The sequence below is a fragment of the Salarias fasciatus genome, chromosome 16 (genome assembly GCF_902148845.1).
Source record: "Salarias fasciatus chromosome 16, fSalaFa1.1, whole genome shotgun sequence".
Classification (NCBI taxonomy): Eukaryota; Metazoa; Chordata; class Actinopteri; order Blenniiformes; family Blenniidae; genus Salarias; species Salarias fasciatus.
The window spans coordinates 11,288,861-11,305,652 of NC_043760.1; the positions used below are offsets into that span (position 1 = coordinate 11,288,861).

The following is a 16,792-nucleotide window of genomic DNA, read 5'->3' on the forward strand; positions in this document are numbered from 1 at the left end:
AATTTCAGGGTATAATAAATTTGTTGGTCCAATTAGGAACCATTGATGGTATATAATTGCATAAAATTCAGCTGGCATGATTGGATTACTCACTCACATTAAATATTAAAACAATTTCTGAAGAATATGGGTTTTAACTAAACTAATTATACTTTATTAATCCTATTGGGGGAATTCATTTTTCATTTGCCCATCATATTCAGAGTGCTGATGCAGGTGGGATTAATGCTTAATATTCAACTATTTAACTTAGTACACAGTTCTGCTATTTGAATATATAATGAACACAACGGTAACCCGGGCGGGGCGGTGATCTCTGCTGTACTGACAGGTTTAATAAAGCTGAGGAGCTGAAAAAGGTATCTGTGTTTCAGTCAGTATCCACTGAACTTTCTTCTGTCTGCGTTGTAAACCTTCTGGCCGAACCTTGCAGACTCCTGTTTTTCCTGGAGGTTTCCTAGCGACGTCTGAACCAACAATCGATACTACATGTTCGAATGTTGGCGGCGTTTTCTCCTGAAGCAGGATTTCACCGTGGTGCGTTGCACAGAAACAGAAACAGACTGTTTTAGCTCTGGTTCATCCATCAACTCTGTTTTACTGCCGGTGTTGGAACTCCGTGTTCTGCTGCGGAGGCAGGAGGGAGAGACGCTCAGGCCTCTTCGAGACGTGTGGCCTCAGCTTTACCAGCGAGTGGGAAAGCGCCTCAGAACGCCGGCCTGACCTCCTCACCTCTCTTTGTCTTGGTGTCTCTCCACTGTTTTCAGGAAAAAAAAAAAAAAAAAAGCGGAGCCTGCAGTAAACTTCAAGGGCTTCATTTAGCAGTAAAGAGAAAGTGATAAATTCTGTGTGTGTGTCGGGAGGGGAAGGTTTGGTACAAGCGACGTCCCCGCAGGGAAAGGGGCCTCAGTGCTGACCCTCACTTATCTCCTGGAACCAGAGAGCGCCCCGTTCGGTTAAACAGTGGAAACGAGCCAGCCTAAAATCCCTCTGCGTGTTTACATGTGCAGTGTTCAACTGGATTCACGTCACACTTTAAGGAATAAATGAGAACGTCTCAGAAGCCTGGGATTTTTTTAGCTACAGTTTTGCCCTTGAGTGTCACATAGGTTTCTTGCATCGCTGTTTTGAAGGGATGCTGTTATCACTGTCTGCTGAGCATTGTTCCCTTCAGCCCAACATCAGATGTCCTGCTTCTATGTTTCCCCTCAATTCTCCCCAACTGATGAGTCATTGAGGATCTCAGATTACCGATAACAGCTCTAAACCAAATCTCAAATCTCCCGCACAGAGATGATTGAAGAGTCTTGTGGTTATTCTGATGATTTCTTCTCCGGTTGTTGAAGGGAAGTTGATGCCGTTGCGGCCGCTTGTGACCATCGGAATTCAACATTACTGATGATCACACACACACACACACACGAGACAGGCTTGGATCAGCTCGAGTCTGATGGAAACATAAATGGACTCAACCAGCTTCCAGGGGAAGACGTAAATATTTGTACTGTTGGCAAAGTGCGTCTGAGCGCCGTGAGCTAGCAGCTGCGCTGTGTCTTGACGCTCACAAGAACAACAAAATGGAGATTTCTGAATAGGGGGAGGACAGAGGGAGGAGCGCGCTCTTAAGATGAGCATGAAAAGAAAAAGAGCAGAAAAGGGAAGAAGAAAAAAAAAGCAGAACGTGGAAGGAAAGTCCATATTGTTCCAGTGTGTTTGGATTGGGATAAGGGCGAAGAGAGGGAGATCAGGAGGACTTGAACTGGGATATGAGAAAACACAGGCCAGAAAAAAAAAAAAAAGAAGAAGCGAGGATTTACCCAAGAAAAAAAAAAAGAAAAGAAAAGGAGCCTGAGGCAGCCATTTGGTTTAAGGAGATGCAGCGTCCTCAAACCGCTGTAGCACTGAGGTCAGACAAAATGTGGAGGCAATAAATCTCCCTGTGCCTCCAGGCCGGCTCCTCCACCACGAATACAGAACGCCTCATAAAGCGTCACCCTAAAGAATGATAATGAAGGAGCATGTGTCTTCCATCTTTCATGGAAACCGTTAGCCGTCGGTGTTGAACGGCCAAGTGTGACGTTTCTGTTCGCAGGAACTTTTCTCGCAAAGACGAGACGCTTCGTCCGTACGCTGGAAAATGCAGCCAGATGTGGAGAATGCTGATGTGAGCATGTCGTAAAATACACACAAAGAGCTACGAGTGTTTAAAGATGGTGCCTTCTTCAGTTTTCTGACATCGTCTCAATAAAATAGTTATTAGCGTTAGTAGCAGGAGTTTCAAACATAAAGCCCGTGGGCCAAAAGAAGCCCGCAAGAATCTCCAAACCGGGACATGAAGCGACCATGCAATTTGTAAACATTTAAGCACTGAATTTTTAACACGGCTTTCTTTAAAGCAGAGGGTTCAACACAAAACTGAGACCCGAGCTGAGATATCGGTGATGCTGCCATGGAAGCTAGCCGCCTCCTCGCTAGCATTAGCCGTGCTGTCAGGGTGAGTTGGTAAAAACATGCATACAAAACACTGGAGAATATAACAGTTATAGAAAGTACTTTTACATATTTCACTGTATTTTGCATTGTTAAAATTACCTTTATGTTGAGATTACAGATTTTTTTTGGACTAATTGTCAATATCCACAGATAAAACATCGAATAACTTTCAAGTTGAAATTTACAGCTTATTCTGGCTCTGCTTTACCAATTCAGTTCAGTTTTATTTATATAACGCCAAGAACAGCAAAGTATTTTTGAGGCACTTTTACAGAGAAAACCCAGCAGTGATTGTGGAAAGGAAAAACTCCCTTTTAAAAGGAAGAAATCTGCAAAATCAGGCTCAGAGGAGGACGGCTTCTGCTGCTCAAGATGAAACTGAGCTGACTGTGGTCCATGAATTAAAATGAGCTTGACACCTCTGATGTGAAGGAACACAGACATGTTGAAGGAAATCTTTCTGGGTTCACACTGAAGTGAAGGACTGAATTTTGTGTGTTTTCCTTGTGTGTGTGTAGTTTTCTCACATAGTACGAAAACTTGCGTATCAGTGTGAATGTGAAGATGGAGGGGTTTTTTTTGATAAGTGATTTCATACAAGATAAATATTCAGATCTACTCAGTAATTCTTCAATAGGCTATTAAAAAAAAAATCAAACTTTTTAAGAAGATTGATTAATCTAAACCAGTTTCCTTTGCATATTGTCCCACTTTGCTTTCCAGATGCCTAACAAAGGTTTATTTCTACCTTTTTCAGAATCTCATATATTTTTCATTCTTTCCATAAGCAGACCATCAGATCCAGCTCAGTACAGTTTGTTCTGTTCTTTATTAGGTATTTTTCAGGACATTTTCCAAGAAGAGGTTGGTTTTGTATGTCTGTGTTCAAAGTGAAGCAATTCAATGATTCCTTTCTTCTCACTGGCTTAATATTTTCTTATTAAGATGTTTTTAGGTCAGACAATAGATTAAGTTTGTGGAACAGGTTGTGGATCTGCCTCACCATTGTTATTCAAACTAAAGGTTTTTCAGTCTCCATTGTATTGAGAATGAATAATAAAATTAATATTTCCGTGTTCATTAAACCTGCAGTTTGACTCTAACTGCCTGAAACTTTATATTCAGATGAAATGCACCGCTACATTTTAGTGGCAGTATCAAAACAAAAGAAAGTTACACAAGAAACTTTGGACTTCTCACTTCTTTAAACTTGACTGAATCCCGATTATAAAACTGTTGCATTGAGATCAAAAACAGCCTCTTTTCCAGAGCTCCAAACGAAACACCAGGATGCCAGAAATCTTTTGTTATTCCAGTAAATTTGATGCCCAAACACTGGCTGGATTACCGTTCATACAGTTAATATCATCCAGGTTGAAATCGAACTGCGATATGTTGTCAGTTAGTCTGCAGAAGACAGAGCAGCGAGAAAAGCTTTCTTAAGACCTGAACAGCTATGACTGGGCTATTTTTTTAAGACGATTTCTGCTAAACTCTCCTGTGTCGTCTGACCTCCAGATGTTCCACGTCGATACAGGATACATGATGTACATTCCCATAAACTCCTGAAACATTGGCCTGTTCGCTCTTCTCCATGTTGGGATCAGACACTCCGAGTTTAGAGCTCTGGGACAGTTTTCTTCTCTGAACAAAGACACAGTTTATTGTCTCACATCTGTGTAAAACACCACAAAGCTCTGGCAAACTGGAATGTTTGATGTGAGCAGTTTTCCTCACCTTTAAAATGATGTTGTTTATGCACATTAATATATTTTTGCATGGGGATGAACTATTGATGCTTTATATGGTAAAACTCCATTAATGCACAGTTATCATGGGGATTGGTGTACCAGTGCAGGAACCAGCAGTAATGCAACACAATAATACTGAGTTTTTCTTCTTTTCTCATCAAACTGAAATCAGTGTTGTAGTATTGGAGACTCGTCTCAAGACAAGAGATCCTGGTCTTGACTCAGTCTTGGATTAGGTGATCTTGACTCTAGTGGCATGATTAGTATTCTGCTGTGAATGTGTGTCTCTGTCAGTTTCCACTCTGGTGTTGGTCTGCGGGTTCACTGCATGTCCTGCAGCGAGGTGGAGGTTGGACAGGTGGTGCAGCTCGTGTCTGCAGCAGGACAGCGTGTTTTATCCGGCCCGATCAGTGTGCAGCTGGTATCATCCCGGCCGGATATGGAAACCACATGTTTGACAGCGTGACAGGACTTCAGGTTCACATGGCTCTGCAGCACCGCTGAACTTTCCCACCCGGACGGCCCGCAGAGTTCTCTAATACCGATCTGATCTAATTACTGGTTTGCTTGCATTTTTAAATTGTGCTGGTGTGTGTCAGCGGACCAGCTGAAACTTGTGAAAGCATGAAGCTCGGCTGACTGAGGCTGCTCACGGTCTGAGAACAGGAAAGAGGATTGTGATGTGGGATGGGTTGAACATCGGTGGGCGTATTCCAAGCACACCATTATAAATGACTGTAAATGATACGTTGAACCTCAACACAAAGCTGCCATGTGCAATCAGACATCTGCGTCGTGTTTGTCGCCGGGCGTTCGGGCAAACAGAGCGCAGACCTGCAGAATGCGTGCGGTCACACGGTGCGTCGAGCACAATCGAAATTAAAGCCGCAGCCCAAAACAACGGCAGACCCCCCCCCCCCCCCCCCCCCCCCCCCCCCCCCCCCCCCCCCCCCCCCGCCGAAGGACAAAACATGTAAGCTGTTAGCAGAACTTTCTCAAGATGCTGAGAATGCGGGCGACTGAAAGGACTGCCCTCCTTTTGACATTTGGCCCTGACCCCAGCGGGGGCCTCGGGCTGCTCCACAGTCTGTCCAGACCTCTGGAGACATAAATAACTTTGATTCTGCCCACTTTCAACAGCTTGTAATTCACTGATTAAGGCAAATTGTTAATTTTTGAGGATACTTTCTAGCAGCATGTTCGGCCCCTCATGAATGCATGCATTCGAAGAAAATATCAAATGAAGACAAATTCTATCTGAGACCACAGAGAGCAGAGTCAGATGGCATTGGAGATAAAGAGGAGGAGGAGGAGGAGGAGGAGGAGGAGGAGGAGTGGAAAGGGAGGGAGGAAAATCCTGCATGACCACGAGCAGCTTGCTGCTGTCGAATCTTTCAAAGGAAGACAACAGTGGAGACAAGGGGGCCTGTTGATGGAAAAGCCCAGACAAGTAATCAGCGAGCTACTTCTTCATTTCAAGTTTTCCTGGCCCGGGCGTCCCTCACCCCTCCCCTCCCCTCCCCTCCCCTTCCCTCCCCTCCCCTCCTGATCGAGGGCTTTGTTTGTGGAAGCCAAGGTGAAGAGCGTGTTCAAACTAGAGCCCTCTCAGGTTTTCAAGTCTCATCAGCATCACACAGACAATATTAATCAGACAGGACGCTTCTCTCAGACCTGGAATTTCCCCCGAAAAAGAAGGTAGATAAGGTTGAAGAGCGAAGTACAAACTGAGCGTTCCTGTTGTGAGGATTTATGTTTGGCTGCAGGAAGGCACAGCTGCTGCTGCCGCCGCTGCAGTCCGGCCACCTCTCAGCAGCTGCAACTCAGGAATCAGGATCCTCACAAACTCACGTTAGCTCTTCTTGGAAAATAGCAGGATTCTTTTTCATCACTGAGGTGACGATGAGGACAGGCGTTTGTAGGCCTGCGCTCATCTCTGTTTTCCGAGAGGAAGTGAAAGACGGCGTTTAAAGATGACTCAGAGTTTCCATAGGGTCATTTTCTAACCCCTCGACTTCTGGCTAGTTTTTCCCCCAAGAGGTTTTTCCATATTAGCTGAGGAAAATCCACAAACTATTCTTCTTTTTCCCCACATCTCTCATCAGTAGATTCTCCTGGTTTTGGTTTCTGGGAGTCAGCGTCCGGATACCTATTCAGAGGTAGAGGTAGACATGTGAGTCATGTAGAGCAGCTCCAGACTCCATGTTTGAAGTCAACGGGGGGGAAGGAAATCGTCTGGGGAAAAAAAAATCCACATCAATAGGTGGAAACACGGAGGGAGCGTGCCTTTTCACCGCCGTCACGATAAAACTTCTTTTTTTTTAAACAGCGTCTGTGGAAAAGTGTAGGACCTGCTTCAAATTAGCTGAGAGGAGAGGAAAAAGTGAACGTCCCCCTCCTGCTCCTTCGATCTCAGCCCCCCGCCCCCCCCCCCCACAGGCTTGCGGTGGGGTTTCTCAAGATGACTCTGAAAAAAAAAAAAAAAGAAAAGAACCGCACTTCTCTTCCAGTAAATTTCAAACTCTCCAAACACGCAGCGTTTAAAAGCTCCCAAAACCTCAACAGGAAAACTGTGTGTGCAGCCAGACGTCCGCGGCGTGATCTCATGTCTGATCTCCGAAAGGAGCTGAAGTTACACACAGTTCATCTCCTCTGGAGGTAGCCTGTACCTGAGCAAGTAACTTTCCTCATTCCACACATGAAGAGTCATTGCTCCACTGGTTCCAGTCTAAAGCAGAGAAATGCAGTCAGGCTGTTCTGGGGGACGGGTGGGAGGAGGGGGCAGGTTTTCATTTTGACGGGCCATAAATTTGCCGGCGAGAGGTTACTGGTCGTCAAAAGGCAGGAAATTTCCTCGCTGAGGTACGGCGCGTTTTAAGTGCCGTCAAATACTTTCTGGTGGGCGAAGCGAGGGCAGCCGAGAAAAACACACCTCCGGGATGTGTCCCACATCTGGAGGGGAGAAAAGTGGCAACAGGGAGTGATGGCAGGTCTGATTCCGTTTTGTAATTGATAACAAATGAGGGAAAATGAAGAAAAACAAGGCCAGAGGAGGAACACGGCGGCGTCTCGCCTGTCTTTTCCCGCCCTGAGCTGTTATCAGAACCACTGCCACCCGTACTTGTGAGATTGGATGTAATGAGTCTAAGTGTCTGATTACATGGTGCATTTCGTGTCACTTTCCAACCTCACATTTCTCTTAATTGGAGGAGTTTTCCTGGCTCCTGCTGCTCTCATGTTAAGGCATGCAATGCAACACTCGTAGCATCGTTTCACCTTTACATTTAAATCTGAATGATCTTGTAAGAAAGAATCTTTACTTTTTTTTCTTTCTCATCAGACTTGAATAAAGCGCTCCTCGCCTCGTTATGTTGGACTGTTGGAAAGAAGCGAAGTGACCCGCTGGGCTTGGCGAATGTGCTTTTGGAGGAATGCTCAACAGATGTTTCTTTAAAATGGCGTTTATCGAGCGCTTCACTGTGAGGCTGGCGGACGTGTGATTCTCTGCTAGCAATGGTTTCCAGCGATCAGGTTCGAGGTTTAGACACCATGTCTTGTCATATTTTCTGATGAGCCTAACTCTGCCGCTTTATGTAAAAGAAATTAGGAAGAACTCAGACTGTCAGAGAGACAGTTGGCCTCATGGTTGGATGATATGACAGCAGCTAAACCATACATACATCGCATAACAACTCTGACAAAGGTAGATTTTTCTATGTCAGAGATAATGTAATATCTATTGTAACATTGGAGAGATTGCATTAGTGACCCACAGTGGACAGACACTTGAGTTCTTCCAGTGAAGCAGTGTGGGTGGGCCTAACCCTGGGTTCACAGCAGGAGGACAAATCTGTGGTAAGAGACATACTTTCCCAACAGAATGTTTTTTGTCTTCAAATATTTCAATAAGTGGAGGGTGAATAAAATTACACTTATGTTGAGAAACTCTTCAGTAAACCCATCAGGAAATGTCAGGACTGCACTGTCACTGACGCTTTTGATACCAAAGTCTAATTTTATCTCCAGAAGAAGCACAGACACGATCGAACCTCCTTACATCAAACAGAAAGCTTCTAATCTCGTTTTTTCTTCTGGTGCCATGCAGCACGGGCCCAGAACACCTTCTGAGCAACACATGCCTTCCCAGCATGCAAGGCTTCTCTGTGCAGCTGCTTCCTGAAGCAACCTGAGCTCACCTGCAGTGTGAAGCTCAGAGCTGCCACCTGCTGTTTGCAGCAGGAACAGGTGAAGAGTTCAGGCCTCAGGTCAGAGCAGGTGTGAGCCTCTCTCCTCCTCGGAGGAAAACTCAGATGGAAGTGGAGTTGGACTGTAAATGAGCAGGTTATTGGGTTGTTTGCTCAGTTGGCAACGTCGTTGAATGACTGAAGCCAGCGAGCTTTCAGAGACAGAGCAGCTTCAGTGGCTGCAGGTTGTTTCTTTTTTTAAAAATTTTTTTTCCTCTTGTGAATGTGAGTCAAGTTTGCGAGACGTTGCCTGTGGAGGAAATGATCTCATGTCTAACTGCTGATCTGAACCAGTGCCTCACGTTTTCCAGACCCCCTCTCCTCCTCCTCCTCCTCCTCCTCCTCCTCCTCCTCCTCTTGCAGTGTGTGCAGAATGTCGGACAGCTTTGTTTCACATTATCTTACCTACATGTTGCATGTGCAGCGGCTCACAGTCATATTTTATATTTTTCTAACTTGGATCTCTTGAGTCCTGCTGCTTTATTCCACGTAGATCAGTGTGGATGTGGTCTGACTGTGTAGGCTGGTTTTCTTCAACATGGGTCATATTTTAAAGGTGAATGCGTAAAAGTGTTTAGACTCAAAGAAAAGAATGCAAAATGTGATCTCCTTAATTATTGTGTTAAAGTCTTGAGATATTTTCTTATGAAAAATCATAAAAAGTGTCTGAATTGTATTGTTTGCACAGTGGATCTCTGTAAAATATTAGCTGAGCAATACGATTGTCTCCAACCCGCCTTTTATTGTGTTATTCGCATTAAAGCGCTAGAAGTATAGCTAAACCGCAACACTGTTTGACATCAGCTGTACCAGTTTAATGGTCAGAGAGACTATCAGACACTTTATACTGCATATAATCTATTAAAAAAGTGTTCTGATTGTAAGAAAGAAATAGTTTTCTTAAAGATAAGAGTGGAAAATATATGGTAATCATTGATTTAACAATAAATAGAAATTAAACAGGAAGAAAAGTGCACATTGTCATATATAGTCTGTCGATCTATAAAGCTTTTAGAAAGGGATTACTGCCAAGATGTCTGTGGAACTTGACATAGCAATGCAAAGTTGTTTGGATTTCATTCTGTTGTTACACAGTGCATTATGCAGCGGTGGTCCTGTGGTTCGCTGAGCAGTTTTTCAACCTGAAGTCTGTTGGTTTAAATCCTCCCATTGCACAACTCACCAAAATCTGAGTTGCAATGCAAATTATTGGTTTGGTTTAATGTTGCTGCGATGAGGTTTTTAAGTGTTTTTCAGTTATTCCCTGGAGCAGGAGAGTCAAACACATTTTGGGTTCAAGAATCAAAAACTGCCCAATTTCATCCTAAATGGACCAGACCTGTATTCAAAAAAATAAAATAATAAAAAAAAGCCATACTAACCTTCAAATTTAATTTTTTTCTTTGTTTTGGTGCAGAGCATGCATGAGAAAAGTGTCTATATTTTCACAAAACCAAACAGTTACTACAGAAAATGAAAATTATCTTAACATGAAGCCAATTGTAATGATACCTTCTGATGCACAGTGTGCCACAATGTGTGTGTTTTTGCAAACTTGTACTAACAGGATGGCTTTAAAGTTAGTTTACAACAAGCAGTGAGGAAGCTGACTGTCATGGCAGCATCCTCATTATTCCTGCTCAGTTCTCAGTGTTGTGTTGTGTCTGCTACTCTTGACAAATTTGGTGGTTTGGTGGGCCGGATTGGAGTCTCTTGCTGTCCGGTTTTGGCCCCCGGGCCTTACGTTTGTTCTCAAAAACATCCCGATCACATCCAACATGAGTTTCTTTGTCTGTCTCTGCTTCAGATCAAAGACGTTTGCTTGTCTTGTTTTGCAGGCGATGACAAAAGCTGCACGGCCGACGGCCAGGTCTACACCAACAGGGACATCTGGAAGCCGGAGCCGTGTCGCATCTGCGTCTGCGACAACGGCCAGGTCCTCTGCGATGAGATCCAGTGCGACGAGCTGACCAACTGCCAGAAGATGACCATCCCGGACGGAGAGTGCTGCCCCGTGTGCCAGGGCGACTCTCCCAGCGGCGGCGGGACGGGCAGCTTCGGTGAGCTTCTCCCGGTCCATCGTCGGGAACGGGAGCTTATCCAGCATGTCTTCGGCTCTCACTGTGTCTTCCTCGTCTCTCACTAATCTGTGCTTTCTTTTCACACAGGTGGGGGCAGAATTTCTAAGGTAGGCCACAGTTTAGTGAACACACACACACACACACGTCTGATGGCGTCCTGTGGAAGGCCACAGAGCTTTAATCCGGTTTGTGTTGGTCGATGCAGGGCCAGAAGGGAGAACCCGGGGACGTTCCTCTCGTAAGTGTTTGAATTTGTCATTTGAGTCTCAGCTGGAGATGTTCAGACGAGATACCTGAAAGTCTAACTGCTGCGTCTGACGATTTCCCTGCAGGTGACCGGCATCCGGGGACGTCCTGGACCCATGGTGAGCCGCCGTTTACACCAGAGGGCGGTTCAGTCCTGCGTAGAGGAGCTCGGCCCGGCAGGATGTGACTCTGAGACACTGTCTCGTCTGATGTCGATTTTGTCTCTTCCAACAGGGACCCCCCGGCTCGTCAGGAGACAGAGGACCTCGTGGACACAAAGGACGGCCTGTACGTCACACCTCAGCTGCACACCGCGCAAAAACAGCTTTCAGTTGACAGTAGAAACGGTGCTTGGGCCTATAATGTCATTATATAATATATAAACCACACAGAACAACTTACGCAAGGACAAAGCTATAGTGTGATGTTTGATTTGCTTTACCTGCAGACGTTAGAGGTACTGAAATAATATAGTCTGAACACACTGATGTGGCTCAGCGGTCATATGAAGATGAGCTGAGATCAGGAGGTTTTAACTGCACTCATGTTGACACTCAAAGTCTGTAGAACGACGAACTCTTTCACGAGACCAAAGTTTCCCAAAAATGTCACTGCTTTTGTGAAATCAACACGTTTTCTATTGAATTCAATTGATTTTGTTGTGAAAATAAAACTGAAGCTGCTGAAACTCGTCAGACATTAAAAAAAAAAAAAAAAAAGTCCGAAATTCATTTGTATCCCACAAAAACCTCACAAAACAATCACTGTAAAGTTTGGAAGAGTTAAAATGTAAATATTCAAAGCATGCAGAGCTTTTAAGACTTCCTCAGAAAAAGGCCAGTTTAGCCAAAGTTAAATTGAATCAAACAAACGTGATATACTGTTCTAAATTGTAGAAACAGTTAAATATTAGTAGATTTAATCAACTCACGTTTTTCTGATTAGTGAGGATTAACTGATATTTCACCAGCAGATGAATCTCAAACAATTAGAATTCATTAAAAAAGTTAGTATTAAGTAGTATTTCCATAATTCATCACAGATGGTGAAACTTAAATATAGTTTAGATATATTGCATATTAACAGATTTTCAGACTTTCTGTGTTTTATTATTGACAAGTAATAAAAATCAAAAATGCCTTTCAGTGTTAGAATATTTTGATATTTCGTTTAACTGGAAGTCTTAAACATCCCAATGGAAAAGTTGAGAAATGCTTGAACATTTTTAGTTATCAACGTGGAAAAAACTGACAAGAAGCTTGAAGTTTTAATTGAATTCAGTATGTTTTTTTGATGCATCTGAAACGTCTTTATTTTGACCTAAAACACTAAAGGTTTAAGGAGTCGGGGTCCAGGCCTGTTTGAGGAACACTATTTGTACGTTTCTGTCCACGGCTTGTAAAAAAAGGTTAAAGATGTAAAACAGTCGGGTCAAAAATGGCGAATCAGCATCTTTCCTTCTCTTATTTTGTCTTCCCAGGGACTCCGAGGGCCTCCGGGTTATGACGGAGAGCCTGGTGTGCCAGGTCAGCCCGGTGAACCCGGACCTCCGGGTCACCCGACACACCCAGGGGTGAGTTGTGCCGTGTGGATTTTCTCCACAAACACACACATACGAACAAACACACTTTCCACACAGCCTGAAGCTGAACCTGAGGCTAACCTGCGGGTCTCGTCCGCAGGGCCTGGGAGCGCAGATGTCTCAGGGCTTCGATGGAAAAACGGGACCCCAGGGCCTGTTAAACAGCGCCAGGGTGAGAGTCCAACGCCGCCCCGCCCCGCCGCGTCTTCACAGGCCAAGACCTGGAAAACATTCCTCCTCATTTAGCAGCTTTAAAACTAAAAAAATGACGACACTCGTGGTTTATTTGAGCAACATGTTGATTGTTTTGTGATCCTGATCTGCACAAACAGGACTGACTTCATTTTTCATGGGCAGTTAAACTTTTACAAACCGCACTCTTCCCGTTTTACTGACTGATGACAAAATCCAGATACTTCTGATTCTGGATGTATTGATTCTCATATTAAAATGTAGATCTTTACATTGCAGTTACTGTTTTCAGAAAAATGTCTTGACAGCGGGTTTGTCTTTATTGTTGTATCATTTTAAGTTAGAATGTTTTATTTTAATTAATTTGTAGCTTGGTTTAAGCATCTTGAAGTTAATCCAGGTGTTGTCAACACCAGTTTTAAGAGTTTAGAGGCCACTTTTTATTAATGAAATGTATTTTTCCATACTAGAATACTTCCCTCACTGCATGACCTCTAAAAAAAAATCTAACTAACTGTTGAATTTAGGGGTTGGAAAGTCTGAGTTCATATGGTTTTCATAAGTCACTTTAATGTCTCTGAAGAAACTTAATTCATCCAAGGCTGCATTTACTCTGTCAGTGTCATGTGACCCATTCCAAGACGCATGCATTCAGACATTTTGAGATCAGACAGACCATGTTCATGTGAGGAAATAAATCTGAATGAGGTCTGTCTCCCTTCTCAAAATATTTGAATGCATCTTATTGCTGGTCCAAAAGCATACCTGGTCTGTGCAAAATAAGAGCAATAAAACAATCTGAAATGGGGAACATTATACTGACAGTCTAAAGAAGACCTCACTGTTGAGAATAAATGAATGAAGATTCTTATATTTCATTTACTAAAATTCTTCATTGATTGCAGTTACAAAACAACAAAGCAATCTTTTAAACCGGTTTACTTACAGGTTCTAAGAGTTATTCTGAATTTTATCCGTGCAAACCAACAACTCAAGTAAGAGTTGGAACACAGGTTGTTGGAGCATGAGGTTCACACTCACACACAGACAAATTCCATTTCTAATTACTTTTAAACCCTTTTATTAGAGAAATCATCAGTACATGTAACACAGGACACCTGATCCATCAGGATACAGCAGAAATGCTGTAAAACAAAACAAAAACTGAACTCATCACACAGGGTTTTTGACCGTCAGGCTCACATCTTTCACATTGCTACTGACAAACAGAAATAGCTGCCGTGGAGGTTCTCAAAGTCCACTGCAGACTCTCTTGATCCAAACTCTCCCAGCGGGGCCAAACCAGCGCCTCCACTGATCCAGTCCCAGTGATGCTGGACGATGGAACGATGTAACAAAGGAGTCGGTGATCCAACTAGACTTGTGCACACTTCCTGTCTTGCACGAGTCGTTCCTGACTCACACCGGTCAGTCGCTCCTGCCATCATTCCAGAGGATGGAGGATTCGGACTGGGTTTATCCCTCCTCCTGAAGCCGCACCGAGCTCGTCCCCAGGCGGGTCTTCTTCCCACCTTCAGTCCTCGCCTCCTTCCCTTTCCTTCTTCTCCTACTCCCCTTCTTCTCCTCCTTCTCCTCCTCCTGCTGCTGCTCTTCCCCGGAGGACAGCTCCTTCTCGCCGGGCCGTCCCTCCCCGCGCCACTGCCGCAGCGTGCCGACCACCGCGGCCGGGGAGCAGCCCACCATCCGGGCCGTCTCGGAGACGCTCATGCCGATCCGGTGGGCCGCCACCACCTGGCCCCTGTCGAAGTCGCTCAGCTCCTCGCATTCCTCCTTGTCCTCCGCCTCTGGGGCGCTGTTTTCCTGCGTGGACATGCGTGTTCTCTTTAAAGGAGTCTGAGCAGCGGCTCCTGCAGCTGGAGGAAGACTTCCGCTTCGGCTTTGACCGGCACAGCGCCCCCTACAGGACAGGAGGAGCTACTTCAGGATGCTGCTCATTTCAGTCATATTTTGTGTTACATCTTGTTTGTGAATTCGCCTCCAGTTGGTTTTGAAATAATTTCTAAAGAGTCAAAAAAAATGCAAAGAATACAATAAAATATCATGTCTCAACATATGACAATACCTCAAACTACATAAAGGAAGAAAGACGCATATAGCAACAAAGCCTTGCATAATGGCTTTTTAAAATGACTAAGAACTGAAACAGCTTTTATTTCACACTAGATGTTCAGAGGTGCTATTTTTTTTAAATGAGGCAGACTTTCGTTGTTACTGTTTTTAATATTATTATTATTGTTGATACTCTTTTCTTACATTTTTTTCTACTGTCTACTTACTGCTGTAATAAGGCACATTTCCCCATTGTATGACAAATAAAGGATTATCTTATCCTACGCAATTTTATTTTGAACAATCACTACACCTAATTTACTAGAGAGATGAGGAAAAAAGTAAGTAATGTAAAGAAATAAAAAGAAAATTAAAATGATGCATTTATTAATTGATTATGAACATCCAAGCTACACATAATTTTTTGGCTTTTTCTGATGCTGTTTTACACAAAACGAGGAACATTTACCAAAATCAAAGACAATTGCTACACTTTATGGTTTGTCGTCAAACCAATCTAAGATATAAAATAATTTTGTGGCTATGAAACTAAATGATTGGGTATGAAATAGAGCTGCGATGGAAACTTTCTCTGCTCTGTTCAGAGGATCTACACTCTGGATCACTGTTCTATGTCCTGCTGAATTTGAAGAGCGTCCGTCTGACCCGGCGTGTTGTTGTTTCAGGGGGAGTCTGGAGCTCGGGGACCTCCTGGACCCAGCGGTTCACCTGTAAGTCTCCACATCATCATTTTTCAACAGCATTTTTCTGATCATTTCATGGAGTTGCGTCTTTAATGATTTTTTTTCTCTCTCTCTCTCTCTCTTTCAAAGGGTCAAGCCGGACCACAAGGACCACACGGAGATGTTGGAGAACCGGGACACATGGTAAGACATTAATGAGTTGTTGCATTTACCACATCCTGATGGCGTTGCTGTTGCTGAGGATTGACAGTTGCTGGATGTTTACTGTCTCACTGTGTTTGTCAGGGTCCACCAGGGCAGAGAGGACCAGAGGGACCTGCAGGGAAAGCAGGCGAAGACGTGAGTGACCCCCGGACTGTCTATCTCTGTTCATCTCTGATGTTCGTCACACTTTGCCTGAATCTGACACTTCTGTCACAGTTTCAGCCTCGCACACTTTCCACACTGTCACACAGAGATTAATTCACAATGTTAGAGAAATATCAGGTGTGCCCAAAATAAAAACCTAAAACCTATTGACTGCAATCTGCCAGTCCAGTCCAATGGACTGAATGTGGGCCCTGAAATAAGATTTATTTGTTACCTGTAGTCTATATTTTTGTGAAGCAATCAGTGTGACAACGACCACAGTCTCAACACAAAGCCAGTATTAATGAAACCTGCTGCAACTAACAGTAAAAAAAAAAAAAAAAAATCAACCAAAAACTCCTCCTGTAGCTGTTGAATTACGTCTGTTTTTGCAAACACCTGATAGCATGACTTCAAGGCTAATGCTAGTTTAGCATCATTGATATCTTGGCACAGGTTTTTGTGTTGTTGTATCTGTTACTCTTAACAAAATTTGTCGATTTTTTTTTTCTTTTTTGCACTTTTTACAATTTCCTTGGTGGTTTTGGTGGACCGGATTCGAGCTTCTTCTGAGCAAATTTTGGTCCACTGGCCTTATGTTTGACACCCCTGGATGAAACCATAATGTTAAATAAAGATATTTGTGTATAAACTTAGAATATGTCATTAAATTGAATGGATTTTTTTGCCATAACATAACACTATTTATTTTTAGGTGTATATAAGATGACAATTTGTTACCAGATGATTTCTCTCCAGAGAAATCCAGAGAAATTTCTCCTGAGAAATCTCTCCAGAACAAGAAATGTTTTGGAAGCGATCATTTTAATGTGGCACTCTATGAATGTGTTACAAGTAGAAAAGTTTCTCATTGTCATTTCATTGTGAAACTAAAAATAAAAAAAATGCAGGAATCTGCAGAACAGAGCAGCAAATCCAGCTACGAGTATAAACCCAACACGTAATTCAAACGTGGCACAGTGAAACATTTTGTTGTAAAGTAATGGTGTAATCTTCTCACACAGGGAGAAGCTGGCACATCTGGAAACACGGGAGAAGTTGGATTCCCAGGATCAGCGGTAAG

At 43.5% G+C, this 16,792-nt stretch overlaps 1 protein-coding gene across 1 annotated transcript in view; it reads left to right on the top strand.

Moving 5' to 3' along the window:
- col5a2a (collagen, type V, alpha 2a) overlaps positions 1–16,792 on the top strand; it is a 37,584-nt gene that overhangs the window by 8,300 nt on the left and 12,492 nt on the right. Inside the window, exons 2-12 of the mRNA XM_030112071.1 lie at positions 10,324–10,545; positions 10,654–10,673; positions 10,772–10,804; positions 10,899–10,931; positions 11,047–11,100; positions 12,293–12,385; positions 12,495–12,566; positions 15,343–15,387; positions 15,490–15,543; positions 15,646–15,699; positions 16,734–16,787. Of these exons, the coding sequence (XP_029967931.1) occupies positions 10,324–10,545; positions 10,654–10,673; positions 10,772–10,804; positions 10,899–10,931; positions 11,047–11,100; positions 12,293–12,385; positions 12,495–12,566; positions 15,343–15,387; positions 15,490–15,543; positions 15,646–15,699; positions 16,734–16,787 (734 nt within the window). The remainder of the gene's footprint in view (positions 1–10,323; positions 10,546–10,653; positions 10,674–10,771; positions 10,805–10,898; positions 10,932–11,046; positions 11,101–12,292; positions 12,386–12,494; positions 12,567–15,342; positions 15,388–15,489; positions 15,544–15,645; positions 15,700–16,733; positions 16,788–16,792) is intronic.